This window comes from Crassostrea angulata, chromosome 2 (assembly GCF_025612915.1).
Source record: "Crassostrea angulata isolate pt1a10 chromosome 2, ASM2561291v2, whole genome shotgun sequence".
Lineage (NCBI taxonomy): Eukaryota > Metazoa > Mollusca > Bivalvia > Ostreida > Ostreidae > Magallana > Magallana angulata.
The window spans coordinates 69036765-69060893 of NC_069112.1; the positions used below are offsets into that span (position 1 = coordinate 69036765).

Genomic DNA, 24129 nt, shown 5'->3' on the forward strand with positions numbered 1-24129 from the left:
TTCTTATTATCCTCAAGTCAACTGTCCACTTCATTTTCGACCATAATTCAGTATAACTTTCTTAAGTTTTGAATTAATTATAAACTCCAATCTTTTGTCTGATGATACGAACAAACTTTCTCTGTTTCGGCATGAAATCATTTTAAAAAAATCCCAGAACTCCTTCTACCGTCTCATCGCGATCTAACATTTCCCCCTAAAAAATATTTTAATCTTATAATATTTCCCGCTTTTATTTAAAGAATCGTTGTTTTTTTTACCGCATATTTTGATTTTATGAACTTCTTTTTTTCAGTCATTCTTTTACGCAGACGGACGATGATGAATTTTGTAATGTAGATCTCGGACCTACCAATATCATTTATATCATATGAAAAACGAAAAAAAGCGACTGACCACATAGCCTCTATCAAACCAAGGTGCCAATGAAACCTTAGAAAAACAAATAAAGGACCTAAAAAACAAATGGATGCTCTGAATAAGGAAATATATATATTGTCGAACTATTTACAAGTCTTGAAAGGAGACATCTTTGTTAAATGTTTAGAACTGTATGTTCAATCTTGTTAGATAACAAAATGAAATGTGACTTACTTTTCAATTGTTTATCCAATGAATCTTGCCTGCTAGATCTGGGGTTTTTTTTTCGTTTATACAGTGAAGGATAATTTATGTAAATAATTACTGACAAATACATTCATTTTCTCGACTCATCACACAAGCTGAATTTATCTTTATTTCATTTATTTTTTTCTTAGCATGGTGAAACTTTTATACGTAATATATTAAAATTAGGTCAAGATTTCAATTTACTGAAAGTTGATTGAATTTCGGATCAAGTGTTATACGTAATATAGTCAACCAGCTCAAAGCAGGATTTTTTTTCCTTCAAGATTATGCTATAGAATTAGCGTATAAAGCTTGTTTTATACCAGACTTTCATGGAAAAGGAATTCCTAATTGATACTCTGAATGATTGTGCGGTTAAGAGTTTTATTGGTTAAGCTGCATTTATTTTAATTGTTTTATTTTTTAGCACGGCACTATAGTACAAAAGAATATTGTAAACTGAATTATGCAACCTACTTCCACGAATTGGTGTCATGTCGTCTTCAAAGCTATCGTTTGAGAATTTTTTTTCTAAAGCAGATAAGGATGTGCTACAGTTTGTATTGAAAGATAATGGGAGTTACCAGGATAGGCAGTTTTCAGTGCAACTGTCTTATTTTAGAGAAAACGTTTACTGCCACCTTTAAAATTAGTAAAATGGCGTAATCATGTATTTTGATGAAAGTCAGTATTTCCAAATTTTGGTTAAATGCATCATAAAGCTTATTATTAACATTAATTAACATCTACAGGGAGTGTCATTTTAAAGCTGCAAGGTTTCTTCTTTATAGTACATGACATATCAAAAACACTGAAGAAAGAAATATATAATATATATATGGCAATATAGAATGTAATGATAATATTGAAATCAAAGACACGGACAAAAATAATTATATACCAAATATATATCAACCAATACATCGTCGAGTATTACCTAAACGCGCATTGCAAATAACTAACATTTATTTTTCTTTTTTTTACAAAGAAACCATCATAAGGGAAGTTTTCCTACCAATTGAAGTCTTTGATGCATTTTGGATCATTAGAGAAAACATAAAGCACCTGAAAGGTTAGGCATCTCCACATTGGTAGGTAAATAATAACTTCCTTACTTCAGAGAATTTGAAGATGACGATCGGCAAGGAATGATACCAGTTAACCATCAATATGGTTCGCTGAAAACGCAACAAAAACAAGAAGGGGGAGCGAAGTTAATTATATGCAATTTTTAGGAGACGAATTTATCTTCAAATACATTTACCATTTCGATTCATTGGTATTCAATGATAAGGGGCGACAGGTTTCTTTGTCAATTTACGTCTTTGATTCCTTTTAGATCATTAGAGAAGGTATGGAGGTCGGCTTGGAACACCTGAATAGTTTAGCACCTCGAGCAAGGCTGCTTGTGGTAAGTAATTACTTACTTTATAACTTCCTTTTTTAATTTTTTTTTAGGGGTTTTACAATATGGGGGATTTTTTAGTTGTTGCAAATTTATCTGTGTAATTTCAGATACATTTCAAAAGGCAAAAATTTCTTAGACGAACAGACTGATTTTAATAATATGTTTACAAAGCTGGCCCTAATAAAAAAAGAAATATGTACCTAAGTAATTTTGTTTGATTTAAAATACACATATAACGACAACCTTTCATTATGTGCACGACACACCGATGTTTAAAACCAGTAAAGCAACGGACCCGTTTTCGATGTCATCAAATTGTCCCTGTGGAAAAATTTGAACACGAATTCATTTTAGTTATCGTCCACAGTGACACAATGAATGATAACGACAGCAGCACATATCTATCTTGGTATCATCATGAAGTAAGGTAATAAAATAATTGAATCGGTAAAAACTAAACGTTGATATGATGAAATATTCTGCAATATTCATGTAAGGGGTTGGTAAATGATCAGATCTTAAAAATGATTGACTTTGTTATCAATCTGGAGTTTGTAGTTAGCCCTATTGCTCAGGACTCGTCCAATGGCTATCACAGTGATCAGGGGATCTATTCACAAAAAATCGTACGTTTAATCTTAGACGTAAGTTTGACGTACGATTTTTTCGTAGGATTTTGGCTATTCACAAAATGTCGTACGTGTGACGTTACGTCAAAAAAAACAGTCGTAAGTTTACGTCTACTATTGGGTTGACGTAAGTCTATAATTGATATGTTTATAGTTGAGTTATGGCAGTTCTACCTTCTTTTTGTCATAAGCAAAATTAAGAGAAGAAACTCCTATTTGATAACGCGCTGTGGTTTGCCATGAAAAAACAATGCCGGAGATCCTTTTGTATCCCGTATTGCAAAATATGTTAATGGTGGTTGAAGTTTATATTTCTTAATCTTATTTGAAGCTCAATTATAATCATTTAAGTTTATAATCCAAAATCACCATTAAAAACCTTTCACATTGGAAAAGATATATGTTACGCGACAGCAATGCCGGTGTAACGACGAAAAGTGACCCCCATAGAATATTCACCGGGGGTCATATTTCTACGTAGAAAAAAGACCCACTTCGTTGTAGAATACTTTGATTACATCATAGGAATTATGGCCTGTGGGTCATTATTCTCCGTAAGAGTTGTAGAAAAATGATCGTGTAGAATATCGACTTTATATTTATATTGTCTTTAGGGTGGATGCAGGGGTGGTGCTGGTGCTGGGCCGGGGGGGGGGGGGGGTTGCCTGTTTGATACTAAATTGTTCGAAAAACCAGCTTGAGTACGCTTTTCCGATCACCTGTTATTGCTTATCTGCATCGTCATCTTAGTCTGTTATTTAATTTTTCAAATAAAAAATGAAAGATATAGTCACGTTTAGTTAATTAAAGTACATTGATTAAAAAATGTTTCCCTCACATTAAATCAAGGCAACAGAAGAAAAAGACGTACATTAGAGAAATAGATAGTTAAAACAGGCGCAAATCTAGGAGAAAAAAATTAAAAGGTTAGGGAAGTTGGGGTGGGGGGGGGGATGACATATGTTTACATTGTCAAACCATGACTGAAAAGGTATAATATCAATCTGAATGAATAAAAAAGACGCCCTTATTGTATGCAGAAAAAAAAGACAGAAAGGAAAAATTCGTTGAGGAGGCTGGATCCGAGGGATAATTATATTTGCCAAAGGGGGGGGGGGGGCTCTAGGCCTATTATCGGTCAATTTGATGAGTGAATTTAAAAAGTTTGAATTCTTCCACTCCTTAAATCCACGATTGCATGCATCATCCCATTTTGATTTTTCTAAGAACAATTATTTTTTTTGTTACAACAGGTTTACTAAGAAGAATATATGTTAGACAAATACAATTCTTGATTTAATATAATAATCAGTCAATATAAACGTCACCAATTCCAAAACTTCGAATTTAGAATTGAACAAAAGAAACAAAATACTTTACAGATGATTCTGTGTGAGTTTGAAATCGATCACTATCGTAATCAAAATTAAAATGTACTTGCAAACTTCGGTATATAACAGTGATAGCAAATCGCAAAGTAACAATGACACTAAAAAGGGCTTAACATGTAGCATTGACATTGACTCCTAATGAATACAATCACGGTACTTACATGTATAAACGACATCTGAATCTAGCAATTAATATCGGCATATTCTGACTTAAAATTAAACTCTCCTTTGATTTAGCACAAACACGTAAGTGTTCCAGGCATTTATACTCAATCTAGAATATCTAGAAGAAAAGAAACAGCGGTTATTTTATTAATATTCTTGAAAAAGTGAACTCTAACTGAGTGTTAATAAAGTATATCATCTATTGAGATACGTTTGCCGATAAGTAAAAATTCAAGTCATCGTCAACATGTTGCATACAGGAAGTCCGGAAGGGAAGTCCTTTACAGTTTATTTGAGGCAAAATGTATGATCTGTCAGGTAAAAAAGCATTTGGTCTAATACATACATGTATAATGTTTAATAATTTAAACAATATTTTATTATGTGAAATATTACATGTAAATACTGTAAACGTATTACATTTGGCTGTGTATTCTATTTAGCGTTTTTGGCGGAATGCGGCTTCCGCTAAATCAAGTACATCGCTAAATCTCATAAATATATGTAAAATAATAGCCACATTCAGGAATACGCTAATTCAAAATCTACACCGACTTGTTCATAAACTAGTTTCCGCCAAATATCGTACACGCCAAATATAATACGTTTACAGTAGCATAATATAATGTCATTTGTGAATCACTGCAAAATTGCATCCTCCAATAACTTGTTTCAGCGATGCGTTAATCGTTACCTTTTGACTAGAATTAAGTTTCTTGCACGTGTTGTTTGTATATTAAGGAAACAAGTTTTCTCCTATCGGGGAAAATTTGATATAAGAATTTGTACAAAGCAAACCAGTTTACGACCTTTCGTGTTTGTTGGAATACACTAACTGGTCTCTACAATTATTTTTTTCTCAAGTAGAAACTTTTTGATGTTGTTTTTAAGCGAGGTCAGAATTTGATAGGGACACTTTTCAACATGTGGGGGTTGTAGATCTACAGGTCTGGAATGGTTTGCTACTGTAGAAAAAGGACGCTACTTGTCATAGAATACTGACCCTGGATCAGTTTTCTCCGTAGAAATTTGACGTGTCAGTATTCTACAGGGTCACTTTTCGTCGTTGCACCGGGTATATCGAATCAGTATTACTTAAAACTACGATTATGATTTGATACTATAGGCTTATTTTTATTCCTACAAATGCATTAGATCAATTAAACAGTAGTCATATGCATACACACTAATTAGATATCAGTATGTAATGTAATCAGCGTACTACATATCATGCATGGATCGGGGGGGGGGGGGGGGGGTCCCTCTGGTCCCCCTAAAAAATTTAATTATTTAAGGTAGACCCAGCCTTTAAGAAATTTGTGACAAACCTTTTTTTTAAACAACTTTTAAACTTATTAAAAAGACCGAAATATTTATACCTTTGCAAGTTGGTTTTCCTATTGTGAGCTTCAGCTCACGACAAGATCCAAATATTCAACCGCCAAATATTAATACAATGAAGCGTGATCTCAAGAGTTATTAAATTATGCACAAAAATGCATCATGTTAGGTCATATTTTTAATCAAAATCTAATGATAGTCATGAACTAAATAACTTCTTATTCACTTTTCTACAGAAAAAATATGAAAGAAATATTACATTTATTCTTCAGACGACCTTTAAAAAATTCACAATAGCGAAAGGAAAATTATCAATGGATACGCCGACCTGGGTAATAACACTCAGTAACTTTATTATCGCCGAAACAGACAAAATAAACCGGCATATTTAAAATGTACATGTAGCGATAAACTCAAAGTGTTTTTGACAGTATTTTAAAAATGCCACGTTTTATTACAAATTCTGCAGTAGATTTTTTGAAAGTTAAAACATGACTTAAATTTCATACAGAACTAAGATTTTCTCACATGCGTCTGACGTTAAAAAATTTTCCTTTCACAACAAAATTATTCCCAGGAATATAATAACATAATTATAAAACGGAAATATTTTATTATAATAAAATAAACAAGAAATATTTTTAACGTAAGGCACATGTAGATTTTCTTTCTGTCGATAATTGTAAACATACATACATTAAAATAGGCGTATGGGAAGAAAAGAAGTGACTTCGTTATATACGTCTGTGCTCAAAGGCGCTATAAAAGTTCCGCGAATGTAAATGAGCGAAAATACAGCCTGACGTCATTTTTCCACAATGCCCACTGCGCATGAGCATTGTCGGTAACTAAGAACTTTGACGCACTTACGACTGTAACAGACGTACGACAACGTTGTTATCTTACGACAGCTTTTGTGAATAGCACCATAAACGTAAACGTACGTTTGTCGTAAGTTTAAGGTGTAATCGTAGACGTATGATTTTTTGTGAATAGATCCCCAGTATTGTAAAGCGTCATTCGCGGGGTGTAAATGGTAAATGGAAAAAAAAGTGATGAAGTTCTTCCAATTCGTGTGAAACACGCTCTAAATCAGGGAGAGTATCGAGTCCAGACTCCAATTCCAATTAGATGGACAGTGTACAGAAACAAACATTGCATGAGGATTTACGGAAGTCTGGCCATATTGTTACTCTGATTAACGTAGACTCCTCGTTCCTAGCACAAAAAAGACCTTAGATAATTAGTATACTTAAACAAGTTTAGAAAAAAAAAACCCAAATACTAGTATACAAAAAAAAACTCTCGGCATAAGATAAAATCTTAAATAATTGAAAATAATATAAAGGAGTTATTCATCAAATAACGCAAAAAATAAACAAAAAAATAAATAGTCCAAACTTCATTACACTCCTTTTTTGGTATTGTTTCCATAAAACATGTTTCTTTTAAAATAAGTTTATCAGCTGAAAATACAACCACTTTGTCATTTAATCTAATAATTAATATTTAAATAACTATCTACAGCTTGTTTTACATAAAAAAGGAATGGTAAAATCCAAAACGGCTGAGGCTGAGAAGTGTTGTGAAAAAGGAATAATGCCATAATAATAAGATAATTTTTGTGAAACAAGTTAATAGGTATGAGATGATTAAACTTTTTTAACATAGTAATGACTCATAGTTTGAAAATTATATTTCAAGAGAGAAAACATCATTTTTACCAAAAGAACAAGTGAAAAGCTGTCATTGTGTCAGCAAACCGGGTTTTCTTTTATGTGAACTGTATCTTTAATCCATGTCAACCCGTATCCAGTGAAATGGAGTACCCTATATGCAACATTTTGCCAAAAATGACTAAGTTTAAAGGCTAGTATTTTTTCATAAATTATCAGAAATCAAAATCCTAACAATATGCACACCTCTGATATATATACAATTGATCTGCGAAACAACAACTTCCTATCTTGAAAACTGTAGGAGGAGTTATCCGTACAATGAGGGTACCCTATATGCAATATTTTGCCAAAAAATGATTAAGTTCAAAAGCTGGTTTCTTTTCATAAATTATCAGAAATTAAAATCCTAGAAATATGCACACCTCTGATATATGTACAATAGATCTGCAAAAGAACAACTTCCTATCTTGAAAACTGTAGGAGGAGTTATCCGTACAATGAGGGTACCCTTTTGGCAGCCGCCCGCCCGCCATTTTCACCATTTTAATAACCGGATTTTTCCGTTGGAAATCCCCTGAGCATTGACACACAGTTAGGAATGCAGCGTTTCGTTGTTATGAATATTCAAAAGTAAAGGGTTTGTAAAATTCGAAAAATTGGTTTACAAGAAGATGTGTTCTCCATTTGTTTTTGTACTTGACACAATACCTTACATATTCGTTCAGGTAAACACAATACTATTACTCCTCAGCAGGTGTACTTACTATCGATAAATGTTATTGGTATATTAAAGTACATGTTAAAAACACATTAACCTTTGTATTTATTTATCTATTCTTGTGTTTAAAACATTCATTTACACACTAGATCAAACATATTCGTTCAGGTTCAATACTGTTACTCTTCAACAGTTGTATTTAATATCTATAAATGTTATTGTCTAAAGGTCAATGATGAAAAACAAATTAACCTATGTATTTATTTTTTCAATCTTGTTTTTTAAACATTAATTTATACACTAGGTAAAAATAACATGAGATATAACTTGTTGAAGACATGTAATGGTTGGAAACAGCTCTCTCTCTCTCTCTCTCTGTTAGTCTGTCATTCCCTGTCGACGTGGCTTAAAATAGTGAACAAACAACAGGTAACCTCATTAACATAGGACAGTCATTGACATTGGTAATTATTCATCAACGGAGGCTCACTAAAGGTGAAATACATTCAATTGCACGCATTGATAGTTATATATATGCTTTCAAAAATTAATAGATTATTCATATTATTTTTATTATTATTTTTTTTTTATATATTAGATTATTGATATTTTAATAAAATTCTAATTAAGGTCCGACATCTTATCGGAAATTACAAAGTTTACCGCTAAAACTCTTTTTTTAGTTTTTATAAAAGCACTAAATCATTTCTTACATAATTCATTCGATGGAAAAACATGACCCTATGCACGGGTTAACAAATCTGCGAAGCCCTCTTGTGCTAAAAGTTAAACAAGTAATAGCTTTCCAAAAAGCTTGCCTGACTAAACAAAATCATTCAATCGAAGCATGCATGTTTCAGTTAGGCTATCTTATTAGAAATGAATTTTAATTTTCGCTGCTGATCATACATCTATGATCGAAACTTGCAAATTGACGAAATGTCAGTCTTCTGCGATCTAGAACATGTGCATATATATCACTTGAAATTCATTTATTTTATTTATTTAATTAAGTGCATGTAAGCTTGAAAGCTGAAGAGTAAATAGTCTTTTTTTTTAAATTGTAATTGTTATAATAAGATGCAAAATCAACTAGAAGGCATTTTTAAAAAATTTCAACCATATGAAATATGAAAGGGTATACTAACACGTGTTGTTTTGAATTTGTGTGGGCAGCTTCATCAAAATCATATTGACAAGCAAGTGTTAATAGGCGAAAGTCTATAATTTTCTATTATAAATTCTGTGGAAAATAGATTCATCAAGTTATGGACAAACGACAGACCATGCAGTTTAAAAGGAAAACAACATAACTGCAGATGTGTTTTATTGACCCAAAAGAAAACAGACCAGAATAAAACTTAACACATACTGTTCAAATCTAAATACTAAATGTTTAATCAAATTTAATAGTTTATCAAACGTTTTACATGTGTATATCAACTGCTTGCAGTTTAATAAATAAAAACTCTTAAAGCAATCATTAAATAGATAGTTTTGTCACAAAAATGAATATTAGGTTACTGAAAACACCACCTCAACATACACACACTGTACAGTCATTATTTTATGAGAGTACTTAATTCAACAATCCCGTCATTTTGAATCAAATCGCGGGAATATAAAATCGCGAATATTGAATTTTTATCCTAATTCTTACAGTACTCAACTCCCATAAAATTAAAGCAATATTTTAAAATCTGCAAGGGGAGTTTCTCGTGATTTTACGCCGATATAAATCGTCATGATTAATTAGGAATCTACAGTATTTATTTGGTCGGAAAAAGAATCATTAAATAAAAGATATCGGCAATAATAATTAGACAGAGTATCCAAGCACTTCAACTTCACAAAGAGTGAGATACTCAGTGATTATTGAGATCTTTACGAATCTCCCATGTGGTAATGTCGGACAGTCGATGACGACCAGCTGTGACAAAGTACCGGGACCAGCAAAGAAACCACACGGAGTGTTGACGTCTGATTCTGTCAGCCCTACAGTGACGGTGACATTCCGCAGACGGTCTGACACATCTAAGTAAAAAAACAACATATATTAATGTGAAACTATTAACTAATAATTCGAAAACATGCATAGATTGCATGTTTTCCTTATATATTTTGTATTTTTTTTCTCCTTGCTAAAAAAACCGTAAAAGATAAAGGTGTTTTCCCCGTTTTATTTTCACAGATGTAATCAAATCTGTACTCCACTATTTTGCGTCGTTTTACAATGTCGTTACTTGTAGTCTATACCGGTAGTTCGTTTAACAATGTTTCTGTTTACCCTTACCTTGTCCCCACTTGTCCATTACTCTATTGAATATTCTGACAGATTTAATGAAATATACGGCCTGCAGATCCACCCTCCACCAGGGATTTGTGTCTCCACCCTCTGTGCTGGCACACCTGTCTACGACAAAGTCTGTACCGTTGTTGCCATCAACTGCCAAATTGGCTGAGTAGGCCACTCCTGCCCATGCATGCGTTGATGATTGATTTGCAGGCTTATGCAACGCAAGGTTGGTAATCTCTGCCAACAATATTACAAAACATTGAGATATAAATTGATTATTTAAAGGAACTACAATACATTGAACGTTAATAAAAAAAAATCAACGGCTTTAATAAGTGTTTCTCAAAAGTATTAAACAATGAAGACCTTATTCTTTTGAAGTGTATTTTTGAATATCATGTGGAGCAGACTAACAAATAATATCGCTTTCCATTCCCACTCCCTTTCCCTTTTCTCTCATTATCTATTTTGTTCTTCCAAAATCTACCATCCATCTCTCTCTCTCCCACTCTCTCTGTGTAGATATTATAAGCTTGCCACTTAAACATGCAGTTATATTATAAAATAGAACCCCCTAGAGTTTGTAAAATGCAACGAAAAAAAATGTTTTTATCATTTTTAAAGTGTGTTAATTAGAAAGAATAATGTCAGGTACATGTATATATGGCTTATTACTGAGCACTGAGATTATGTGATAAAAGCAACAAGAACATATTATCTTGTTATTTTAGAGTTTAATGTTAAAAGTATTGAACAAAAGCACACATTCCGGTTTTTTAAAACAATATTTGTATAGCTTACCGCAAAACTTCAACGGTACAGTAAATGTATTGGAATGTAAAGTACGATACAAATAGAACAAAAACCCATATTTTCGTTAGAGGACTATAACTATAACCAGATCATTGAGTTGTTTTCATTTGCTTGTTTATATTTAGTTGAATATAATGAATAAAGTTACATGATCAAAATTCAACAATTTATTGTAATTTCTAAATAAACAAATAGACATGTTAATAGAAAAGTAATAATTGGCTGGCCACAATCAGTAATAAGCAGTATATTTGAAATTTAAAAATCGGTATAAATGCGAGATAGTGAATCTGTCAATGAAGGTTAAATATTCAAATGCTTTAAAGGGGCATGGTCCCGATTTTGGTCAAAAAAAAATTTTCCGATTTTAATTTTTACCATGCTTCAGTAAGGCATACTTAATATGTATCCAAAATTTTAGCGGTATTCGTTGAGTTAAAAGCAAATTATACAGAATGAATTTTTTTTTCCGATTTTAATTTTTACCATGCTTCAGTCAGGCATTCTTAATATGTATTCAAAATTTTAGTGGTATTCGTTGAGTTAAAAGCAAATTATACAGCTTGAAATTCTTTGCAATGTAAACAAAGCATTTGTTTACATTTTGAATCTTCAAGTTAAAATTCTAATTTTAGACCTAAAATAAATGTGTTAAACATAAGGAACTGTTTAATTATGCTTAAAATGAATTAAACGATAGACAAATCGGGTTGAAAAAGATTTTTTACTGGCATATTGAACCAATGTAAACAAAAACTGGGCAAGAGCCTTGTTTACATGGCAAAGAATTAAGAGCCCTGTATCTTGCTTTCAACTCCACGAATGGCTCTTAAATTTCATTTTATCATTAGAAATGCATTTCTAAAGCATTGTAAATAATAAAAATAGAAAAATAGAATTTGAACAAAATCGTGACCATGCCCCTTTAACAGGAGAAGTGAGTAACACATGGTAGCATTTAGAGCTTATACATTAGATTTAATGTCCACAGGGAGAGTGTCTGTCTCCCCTGGGATGGGAGTGGGAGTATCCCCGGGGGGGGGGAGAGATCACAGGTTGATGTAAATAAGCCACTTTGTTTAGTTTATCTATTAAAGCATATACTCATAATTTTTATTTTTATAGTTAACAAATATGGGTGAGTTTTCAGCAGTCTTGCACCTTTTCAATATCAGGTCAGGCACTTCATTACGGTCTTTACGTTTGCTAAAATTAAAGGCCTCATAGTTCATTTTGAAATATTTCTTGCAGGAAGGTGGTCGTCATTACAATATCATGACGATAAAACTTAATTTGATGTATATATGAGACTCCTCGACAAGTTTGGTATAGTCTATGGTGCCTAAGTAACTATTGACTTTTTGTTGTAATAAGCTAGACTTATGCATGTTTCTTTTCAACCTTATTTAGATTAATTTTCATTGATCTTGAAATATAATATATGCATGCCCATTATTTGTGTTGCAGCTAGAGACATATCAATGATACAAATATACTGATCATTTTAAGAAATTGGGATCATTGTTCTATCATTTTCATTAAATATAATGTAAACAGATTTGTAATGTCTATGAATAAAAAATCGACATTTAACCCACCTCGAATACAATGGACTTTCTTACTGGACAGCGTCACACATTGATCGTCTGAGGAGCACGCCAGACATTCCTGGTTCATTTGTGGTACATTTCCAGTCTACAAGACGGTCACGGTTGATTATAAAACATGGTATTTACTTTGGTTAACATAGACATGTAAATAATATGTGGCTATCTGTTGGGTTTGTTTTTGTTTTTCTAATAACAAATTTTACTTTCGTGAATATTTTGGAAATGATAGACCCTGATTGTTTTTTCCTTGAGACATATTTTGTTTTAATTTTTTTGATTTGGTCTGTCACCAAGGTTGGTCATCTTTAACATATAAATTACTATACGATTAATTGAATACCCATTCTACTACAGTTATTGCCGAGATCAAAGAGATGCCGCGGACATTATTCTCCAATATACCACGAACGTCATCAGTAAATTATCAGATCAGAAATACCTATTTGTCTCGCACTGACTATGAAAGTACAACTTCAAACCGTAAAAAGTTTTAAAACCATGTCAGTTTCACGTGTTAGTTCCAGTCAAAACGATGTGTATTGCCTCAAATGTTTATTTTTAAGAGATCAATGCGGCTGTTCCTTGCACCTCCCTAGCATTTTTTCACTGCATGTTTTTACATAAAATATATATCGTGTAGTAGTAATAATCGTATTAAATTGCCTTTATAATATTAGGAACATGATTCAAAGATATTTTATAAATAAGATAAGAGTATTAAAAAACCAAAGAAATTTCTGTCGTCTGCATGTGATTCCTTTGATCGATACACATGTAAACATTACCAACAAAACCATTGGGGTTACACGGAACAGCCGTCAAAATGACCTAGATCGTCTCTCTATAGGAGAAACGATCCGTAGAAATACTGGGCTGTTAGTAGAATATAAATAAAGTTCTTGTTATCGTGAATGTTGCAGAATAACCTCCTCGGTCTCGAAATGTTGTTTGAAATATAAAAGCCTCGGCTAACGCCTCGGCTTTTATATTTCAAAACAACATTTCTCGACCTCGGAGGTTATTCAGCAACATTCACGAAAACTCGTACTTTATTTCTTAAACATGAAACAATGGGGATGGGGATGGGGTACTTGCCAGTAAAACGAATACGATGTAACCATTGCCCTCATCATAGTTAAGCTTGGTGAAATATGAATCGAGAATCACTTTGATATAAGAAAGTCATAAACTTTTAATCGCTTATATTTTATTTGAAGATGTTCCTGCAAAGTATTTATGTTGCTGTTGATAAAACACACCAAGTCAATATTTAAAAGTAAGAAAAATTTAATTTTCATATATTTATTCCTCCTTTTACAGGTTTCAATTTGCCAGCTACATATATGAAGTATACAGTAATTGTCTCAAATTTGTGATGTAACTAAGCATTCCTGGAATCCATGTTGTCATGTAATCAGCGGATTTTAACCCTGAGAAATGTTTTTTTCATTTATATTTCGTATAATCGCGTTTCTTAACTTCGTTTATTTCTATGATATATCACTCCTTCAAAATATACATTACCTTTCTATTTACTAATAACTTACATTGTTTACAAGATGTAGAGAAAATTAATAACGATATCTATAACGCAATGATTTGAACAAACTAGCCTCTAAACTATCTAAAGGTTCTTACACACAAGTTAGATCCTTTTTGGCCAAATCGTTATCCTGAAAAATATTTTTCCTAAATCTCGTAAATTTACAACTATTCTTTAATATTCCCCCCCTTCAAAACGAGGAGCCGTTTATTTTTAAAAATTTAAATTTCTTAGGACGCATAATAAAACAGGCAATATTGAATGATCTTCAACAAAATGTACAAAGGTTTCATCAATATTCGTTGATTACCAGTTTTCGTGGATTTCGTTGTTTTGTTTATCCACGAAATTAAATGTTCATTGAAGTGAAATTTCTATAAACATTTTGTATTGATAGGACCATTGAACACGAATTTACATATCCTTAAAACTGTGGTTTTCACTTTATCCACGAAAATTGATGCCTAGGAATATTAATGAAACCACAATATTGACGATTCGTATTATAAAAAAATTCAAACGCAGAAGAGATAAAACAATACCTGATCGAGCTCAATTCTAACGTAGTCAGAATTGGTTTCCGTTTTGTCGATGGCAGACACGAGTTCACAAAGCAGTTCCTGTTTCCGGTAGTTGACTCCCCGACATAGCTTGGATCTGTGCTTACATTCCCGGACACACTGCTGTTGTCCAATGATCTCCAACAACCGGACAACGGGACCACGATACCTCTCACCGGGAACAACCGCGGATGTCACTCCCTCGTACAATGATACAACACACAGCAGTGCTGTTGTAAATGCCACTTCATTCAAATATTTACCAATCAAAAAGTGACCCATTCTGTGCTCGTTTAAAACTTGTGAATACAGGTAAATGATTGTTAATAGTTTTCATTACTTTGCTTCAGCAATTACACTCTGTTATTTATACCAGCGACGTATTATCTTTTTAGCTGCAAAAAAATAAATTGAAAATGAATTTCTTGCAATGAACTTTACTAAAAAAGCTTCTAACGAGATTAATAATAATATATATATATATATATATATATATATATATATATATATATATATATATATATATATATATATATATATATATATTTAAAGATTCTCTAGAATAGCCGTCTTTGAACATTAGAAATCTTAGATCAGGCAGCACTCGACCGGAGATCAAAGAATGATTAACGTCTTCGACAGGGTGTGATATATTATTCATCTTACTTTCATTCACAACTATTTTTGACATTTCTAAATTATTTGAAATCAATATTCCTTAACGCTCTAGTTCTCTGAGTTTAAAATCTTTAGATATTTCCAAAAATATGTATGTAAACTGAAGATATTTGAAATACCAACTACCCCTACTCCTATAGCTCTGCAACTTATTTCTTTAAAAGGACATTGATTGATATTGAAATCCGAAACTTAAGTTTGAATGACTCTTACTTCGTACAATAAAGTAAACTCAATAATAATAAAATAATGTGATTAAACATTTTTTCGAAAATCAAATTAATATTACTTTTTCAGCAATGAAAAAAAAATTATATTTGAAAAAAACATATTTTTTCAAATAAGAGGTCGAATATAACATGTCAGGACACCAAATGCATTGAAGTTTTACTTAACAGGAACATCAGCAAGGCAGTATCAGTGTATGCATATATACTCAGTATTTTAAAAAAGGTGTGAATGTCACAATTGCAGCTGTAGAAGCCTTGTACATTGTCAGTCTGACACCCTGTTCGCAATATTACTTAATGTCTTTATAGATGTTAACTTTGGTATTGAGAATATTAAATAAAATAAAATTCATATTTGTAACGCTGCACCATAAAATATTTTAAGTAAATATTATAAAATTAATTTTGAACGATGACTTTTCTTCTTAATTTTACATGTCAGACTTAAAATAAATTTAACCTGTAGGCTTTAGAAATTTGTAGAGTATGAAACTGTCGTAGGCATATATGTTAATTTTACAATCACTCTCGATGAACTCCTAACACAAGATGGAAGTCAATTATACTCGAAAGTCATACAAATACCTACTTTCAAATACCACAGACGTTTTTACTTTTGCAACACTTTCCTATTGCAGGTTGTTGCAGATATATCATCATAGAGTAAGACAATAAGGTAACTATCGTATGTTTTTTTCAGCGGCATTATAGTCCCAGTACTGCAAAAATGCGTATTAAATCACAAACAGTTCTATGATTAGAAAAAGGTTTGACTCTGATAACATCAAATCTCATGGAAAGACCTTCCATAATTAAATGACATGGGCCAACAAGCCGAGGTATCAAATCACTTAAGTCAATTTGAAAAAAAACCCACACCTTTTTCTTACAATTATCGCTTTTGTTAGATAGTTTGTTATTTAAACGGATTCAAGCATGTAATTCCATGATGTTGGGTTTTCAGAGTAGTTCATGGATCAAAAGTATATTAAAGTGTGTTCGATTCTAATGAATCGTGTTAAAAACTTCTTTTATTTTTGTTTACTTTGTTTAACCATGCACTTAATCATTTTATATATTTTAACTACTAAATCAGTTATCTAAAGTATTATTTTTAATAATAACTTGTTACTTTGCTGAAGGGATACAAATTATGGACCGAAGATAATGTACACGCATATTGTATCACGGATGCGGCATTTTCTCTTTGAAGTTGTGAACTTGATAAATCCAGTTAAAATGAAAGTGGGTGGAGCTTAAGTGTGCGTTAACTTCCATTGCAATAACTTGTTAACGCACATTCCAACCCCCCCCCCCCCCCCCCCGAAACAACTACAAATTTATGTAAACAAATAGAAAGCAAAATATCATACACATTTATGCATGTTCAGAAACCGAAATGACTGTAATGTTCAATTTTCATAAATGATCATACAAAGCATGCATGACTTCGATTTAAAAATTAAATGAAATCTTACAGTTTTCAAATTTGAAACCACGGTTGGTCAAGTGTGTCATGTCCCTTTTCTCAGTTTTTTCGATGGATTCCAATTTTGTTTCAGACAGATTAGAGGCGCACGCAGTTTCTTGGACGTGCGTATTTTCTCCACAGAGGGCTACGGTTTCCATTTCCAATACTTTCGGTGCAAAAGGATCCAAAATTTTACTCCCATTTTCAGATACTTCTAGACAAGATCGCTTGTACTTACGGACCGCCCGCTCTGATCTATGGCCCGTTTCTCCATAATAGCCTGCTCGTCCATCCATTTATTGATTGGTCGAACCTTTGTGACTGAAACAGACAGGATTGAAATCTAGACGCCTCTTTTATCAATTGGTTGAAACCACCATTGCATTAAGAAAAATAATAGATTGCATGAAGTAATTATGATGATGTCAGACTCAAACTCGATTTGCTTTTTTCTTTTATCCAACGACTGAAGTTCATTAACAGAAAATATATTTAACGATATAAGACACACAAACACTAAAAAAACAACGTGCTCTCAAATATCAGCATACCTTGTATTCCTACGCACTATGAACTAGCGCGGAAATGTCACGACTTTAGAGTTCTCTATCCTTTTTTTCAGTGTTTTCCCCAGAAAATTTTGATGCAAGGGTGGGGGGGGGGGGGGCGATGGCAGCGTTTGTGCGCGGTGCGACGTTACAGCGCCACAGTCAGCGCAAAATCACTGCGCGTAAAAATAATATAACCATATGATGAAATGTACTGCTTCTTATGTACTATAATTAATGCATTGTCATGAAATATACATCAACAAGTATTATTTCATTTTATTTGTAATTAGGGCCCCGCAAGGATTTGCGGGTGCCCTATAGTAATCACTCTGTCCGTCCGTCCTTCTGTCCGTCCGTCTGTCACTCTTCTGTCCACAAATTTCCTGTTTTTTTCTAATAACTTTTTTTATGGTTGCCCAATCAAGTTCAAATTTGGTATGGTAGTTCAATAGGCAGAAATACATATTTTGATGCTAAGTTTGGTTCTCTATGTCTTCTGGTTTGGAGCTGGGGTGGTGGGGTAGATTCCTAACTATGCGTAAGACTGAATGGGCAAAGAGAGATAACTGCTGAGAATGAATGGGCAAAGAGAGATAACTGCTGAGAATGTTACCATTGTATACATAGACGGCTGTGCAATATTTGTCCTTTGGGATTAATTAACCTTCCACAGGAAGAAAATCCTAAGCTTTATCTTTATCTGTCACATTGAGATTAATTACTGCACTGCTTGTGTCTGCAAATGAACTTTGTTTTGAAGTTAAGGTCAATTTTGAATGATTTGCAGTATTGTGTACATTCTTTGAAATATGGATTTAAAATATAATATTCATATTTTATTTTGGTTAAAATACCGTACACAATGATTTATGATAATTTTATTGAATTCTAAAATCAAGATATATATATCCTTTTTCACTATTTTATTTTTTAATTATTTATTTTATTTTTTTTCTGCCTTAATGCTGTTAATTTTAACAGGTGATCAGATAATAACCCCATTCTGTCATTTCTGAAAAAAAAAATCTTATTGTAAATTTAGAAGAAAAGGATGAGAGAGCAGAACAATTGATCCCCTGGGATTAATTATCTTGCCTGCTGCAGAAAATTTAGAGGCTTATCTCTATCTGTCATATCGAGATTAATGAACACCTTTGTCTGCACTGATGTTTGCTTTGAAGCAAATTAAACTCTCATTCCATGACCTGCACCCTAATATTTTTACCCCTCAGTTTAAAGGATGGTATTTGATAAAGAATATATTTCATTCTAGTCCAAATACTTATATTCTGTAAAATAAAAAAAAATGTATGAATTACAATAAATTTAAAATTTTTTTTTTTATTAGATATCAGTTTGTTGATTCTTTTTTTTTCTTTTTTAATGGATGGTTTGGTGTTGTTGTTGTTTTTGGTTGCTATGTTTATATTAAAGGAAACTTAAGAATAGTACCTGAAAATGTTCCTTCTGTAAGCCCTGATTAAATTCAATAAATGGATGAGAGCAGGATAATTAATCCCCTAAGATTATTGCCTGTTTCAGAAAATCTATGGTCTGACTATGTGTCTGCAAGTGATGTTTGTTTGAAGTTGAGGCAAAGCCTAGGTATCATTGCATTGGTATCAATTCTTTGTTTTTTTCACAAATTTTATTTCATCCCATGTTAACCCCCTTTATCCCGTGGATATGACTCATTGGATATTATTTTGATATCCCACAGTTGTGACTTTACAATGGGATTTGCATAGGCATAATGAAGTAAAATAATGTGGAGTTTTATAAACAGTGTAAACATTGATTGTGGTGTATAAAACATGGGATAAATAGATTCTCATGATTTGTAGTATAATATGATTTTTATCCAACTTGTGTGTTTTATCCCCTCACTAAGGCTCAAGAAATAGACACTTTAATTGTTGGATGAAAATCATATTTAACTACAAATCACGAGATCCTATTTATTCCAGTTCTTTACATCTTCTGCCGGGCATTTATTTTTCATCATTGTAAATAAAAAGAGGATGGAATTCAAAGTTTTTTTCACTTCTCTATATTAATTGTCATAGCGGGGCCCTTCCTGACTGGTCAGTTTTCTAGTTCATACATGTATATTTATTCATATTTTTCTAGGTTTTTACTATTTTTTTTTTCAAAATCAACTTATTTAAAGAGGCTGACCTTCACAAGCTTTCATAAGAAATATAGATTCACGAAGCAGTTCTAACACCTTCTGTTTTATTTCTTTCCCTTTATACATATTAACTTTGGGGGGGGGGGGGGGCAAGAAACAAACAGAACTATGCAATTACAGCAAACTTGTTTTAATTAAAATTAATTACTGCTCTATAACTTTGCAGTCAGTCTTTTCACATGACATGTGCACAAGTCATTTTCAGAGGCTTACTTTAAGATGTCTTTATATAAATGTTATGTGACATCGCTTCCGTGTATGACTTACAATCAGGCTTAACTGTATTGTTTTAATTTGAGTACATTTGCTTAAGTTTTCAATATTTGTACGGCAAAAAACAGTTCAATCCTAGCACAACCAAGCTAACTCCATCGAGGGAACTTTGAGCTATTTTTAGATCTTGGAATATCCCCAACATTCGATAATGGCGGGGGTGTCGAAGAATGCACATTATATTAAAACAAGTAGTAATAATCCCTCTATTTATGCATTTATTACCGATTTATAATCCCAGTTTCAATATATCTCAATCATAAGTTCAGTCCTTTAACCGTTAACAACGTGTGCCCCCTTGCTGTGATCGATGTCGATTGAAGTTAGCAACGCTCTCTGCGGGTGCAAACGTTTTTATGAAGATTAAACGGAATGACGACAAGTTTACATCTACTTATCACTGTTAAGATTTGAATGATTGGAAAAAGGATTTGCTTATAATACATGCAAGTATGCATAGCGGGAGGCATGGTGGTGTAACGAAGAATATTGATCCGGGTTGAAAGTTGACCCGCCGGTCATTTTTCAACGTTAAATATTGCACGGGGGGGGGGGGGGTCATTTTTCAACGTTGAAAATTGAGACCAAAATCGTGAAATTTATACCCGGGGTCATTTTTCAACGGTATAAGAAAGATTTTTCTAAACTCTGATGACATCGCCACGTTGAAAATTGATCCTGTTGAGAATTTACCCCAACCTCAGAGTTTTGACTTACTCTACACAGTTTAAATGTACAATCATGCACATATTTGAACGTTTTAGTTTTAAAATGTTCATACTGTCCGATATATATGCGGACGGGCTAATTTCTTTTAGGTTGATCGGTTCAATTAATCATTTAATTTTGAGACTGAAAATATGATATCCATTTATTATTACTATACAATGTAAATAAAGCTAAGAAAATGAGCGCTTACCTCGTAATGGAACAGGCAAGTAGGGCTGGAATACTTTTTGACATAGATGACATGGTTTTCATTCCCTTATGTGACAGAATTTTAAGTTTCAACTTGTCATAATCTCTGATAAATAGTATTGCCCGTTATTGTCACTTTTAAGGCAATTCAACAGAGCTCTATTCGACAAGCACCTGGCGTTGTATTTTCTAATAATTGAAAATATAACCTCTATACTGTTTTATTGGGTAAAGGGTATATATATTTATATCAAGACAAAAGGATATTATGTCAGATACCTATGCTTAATTTGAAGAAGTAAGCATCCCTGATAAAAAAATAATTGAATGGTTGTCATATATTTTTTTTAATGTATACTGTATTATACATATATACTTAAAGCTCTACTGACATCATAAAATAGCAACGAACGTAAACAAACAGCCGCCATATTTAATCGATAGACGCCATATTAGTTGGTGTTTGATCGTTATCTGCTAACCATATATAGGCCTTATACTTCGTCGCCCATGAGCGCATTCGTCGATAAACAAATTACTGTGTACTCCGACAAGGTGACGAAGTGCCGGTGTGTGCAGAGGCCTAGAGACCGCGGTCGCATCGCAAAGAAGAATTTGAGAAGTTTGCAACAAGTCATGGCATCCAATGTAAGAGTCTTGCATAAAAATGCACATTACACTCAAGCAATAAAGAATACCAACACGCAAATGTGCTCACTTCAAATGTATTTCCACTTGTCATGTCTGTCATGCACGCATGCATACTCTGTGTGAACGAAATGCTTGTTTCTGACAAGTGTTTGAAAGCATTGATCGGGGAGAAGCAATTATTCGTAAAAAAAAAATAAAAAAAATTAAGGAAACTATTTTTCACTATGATGCTAACATATATTTGATAGGAAATAAATTATATATAATCGTTTTGGATTAATCCTCACCATTCCTAGGTCATTTTTCTTCATCAGAACGAGAGCTATATATATGATTTTTTGTGATAATAAAAAACATGTCTGATCATTTATGTTAGAATAAACCTGCTAAATAGTATTCTTTTTATGCATCATCACAAAAGAATCAAATGGAATGTATAATATTTTCTGCCATATACACATGTAAACTTGCCAATGAAAAACATCTTGCTGTTATCGATACCTTCTTTTATCTTTAACAGGAACTAAATAAATATGCAATAAAATGCCTTTATTCAATAAATATAATATGGTAAAATAATATCATTTTTCATTCATGACAGAACAGGAATTATTATCTAAAGTAAATCATAATCATATTTCAATAAACATCAGCTGCATACAATACACATATACAAGCTTCATAAATATAAGATTGATGTTCAGAATACACAAGTTTTCATGTTTCTCATTTTCTACATACAAGTAGTAAGAAAACTTCATAAAAAAAAGATAGATGTAAAAAAATGCATGAATTTTCTCTCTTATCTATACCATACAAAATTAAAAAGTTATAATTACTAGTATTACAGACATGGGCACCCTAAAACTTTTACATATTGAAACTGTATTCTGTTGATACATTATAATATTATACATAAAAATATATTTTAAAAAACATAAACCTTTTAATGAATTCATACATCATACATGAAAACTAGATGAATATTATATGTTTTAATGAGTAAATTTTAACATTTTTATTCAACATTGTTGTCCCTGTGAAAACAGGGGGAATTGCAAAAGTTGCCCATGCAAGAGGAGAGGTTGCACTAATTGTCAGAACCCATGTTGTCAGTTCAAGACAACATCCACAAATACACATCCCCTACCGTTAACCCCTTTGATTGAGAATGACAAAAGTTTGAGACCCTGTATATTAAATATCCCTTATCAAAAATGTAGTAATTGTAAAATATGAAATTATGAAAAATGATTATAATTAACAGCAAACAATCTCAGAAATCCATTAAAAAAAGTACATATTTGAAGCAAAGCAAACACAGAAGTCTAGTCTATTATTCAACAGCCCAAACCCGATAACGAACCCGATTGTAATAATAATAATGATAAAACCCTGCCGTTAAAATTTACACAATACTTGACACCATTTTACAGAACTTATTTGTTTGTTTTTAGAAATAATAAATGTAATAAAACAAATAATGCACGATATTATTTATTATTTTACTGACCACATAATGTCCTCGTTCATTTAGTACAAACCGAGCCCGATAACGAACCCGATCATTAAAAAATTTGGAGTGAAAAAAATTAAATTTCTGGAAATTGTGTTGACTAGACGCTACAAAAGTATAAAGTTGGTCTGCTGTTTGATATTTTGAAGCTGCTCAGCAAGTTTCACATCATTCGGCAAACGCATGCAGAAAAAAACAACGGAAAACTGAAGTGGGACAGACAGACGGACGGACAGACAGACAGACGGACGGACGGACAGACAGACGGACTGACGGACGCAGAGGAAAGCTATAGTCCCCTCCGGTGAAACCGGTAGGGGACTAAAAAACCTTTGCTATTTTATAAGTAGGAGATAATTCAAGAGTGAGGTATCTATTTCGGAAAAATTTCGGATTTTACGTAATCATTCTTCACCTATTAAACTTTATTGAGCGCGCATCCTTCGAAGAAAGATGATAGGTACAGTCGGTTCAAGCATATTTTTTACAACATACACCATTGCATAGCATAGCATTGAGATCTCATACCATAGCATTGAAATCTCATACCATAGCATTGGAATCTCATACCATAGCATACAATCTCATAGAATCGCATACGTCATATCATACATGTACCATAGCATAGCATACAGCATTCTTTCAACTCGGTTTTAAATGTTTTGAAAAAAATATGTTTACATAATAGTTTTGTGGTAAACTTTGGCTTCTTATTTTTTTACTTCAAAATGTGTAAAACTCTTCTGTGTATGGAGGCGTTTTTGTTCAAATCTCATACCATACCATACCATAGCATAGCATACCATATCATTAAGCCCTTCATTTCAATTTCTCATAGCATAGCATACAAATCTCATAGCATATCATTAAAATCGGATACCATAGCAT

At 32.5% G+C, this 24129-nt stretch overlaps 1 protein-coding gene across 1 annotated transcript; it reads right to left on the reverse strand.

The window, feature by feature from the left end:
- Positions 1–9653: 9653 nt before the first annotated feature.
- Positions 9654–15053, reverse strand: LOC128173586 (uncharacterized). Its single transcript, XM_052839283.1, has 4 exons — positions 14745–15053; positions 12648–12744; positions 10234–10473; positions 9654–9974 (listed from the first exon to the last, which is right to left on the reverse strand). Exons 1-4 carry the CDS (start codon positions 15042–15044, stop codon positions 9760–9762), a joined length of 852 nt encoding a protein of 283 aa, XP_052695243.1. The 5' UTR covers positions 15045–15053; the 3' UTR covers positions 9654–9759.
- Between the last annotated feature and the right edge of the window lie 9076 nt (positions 15054–24129).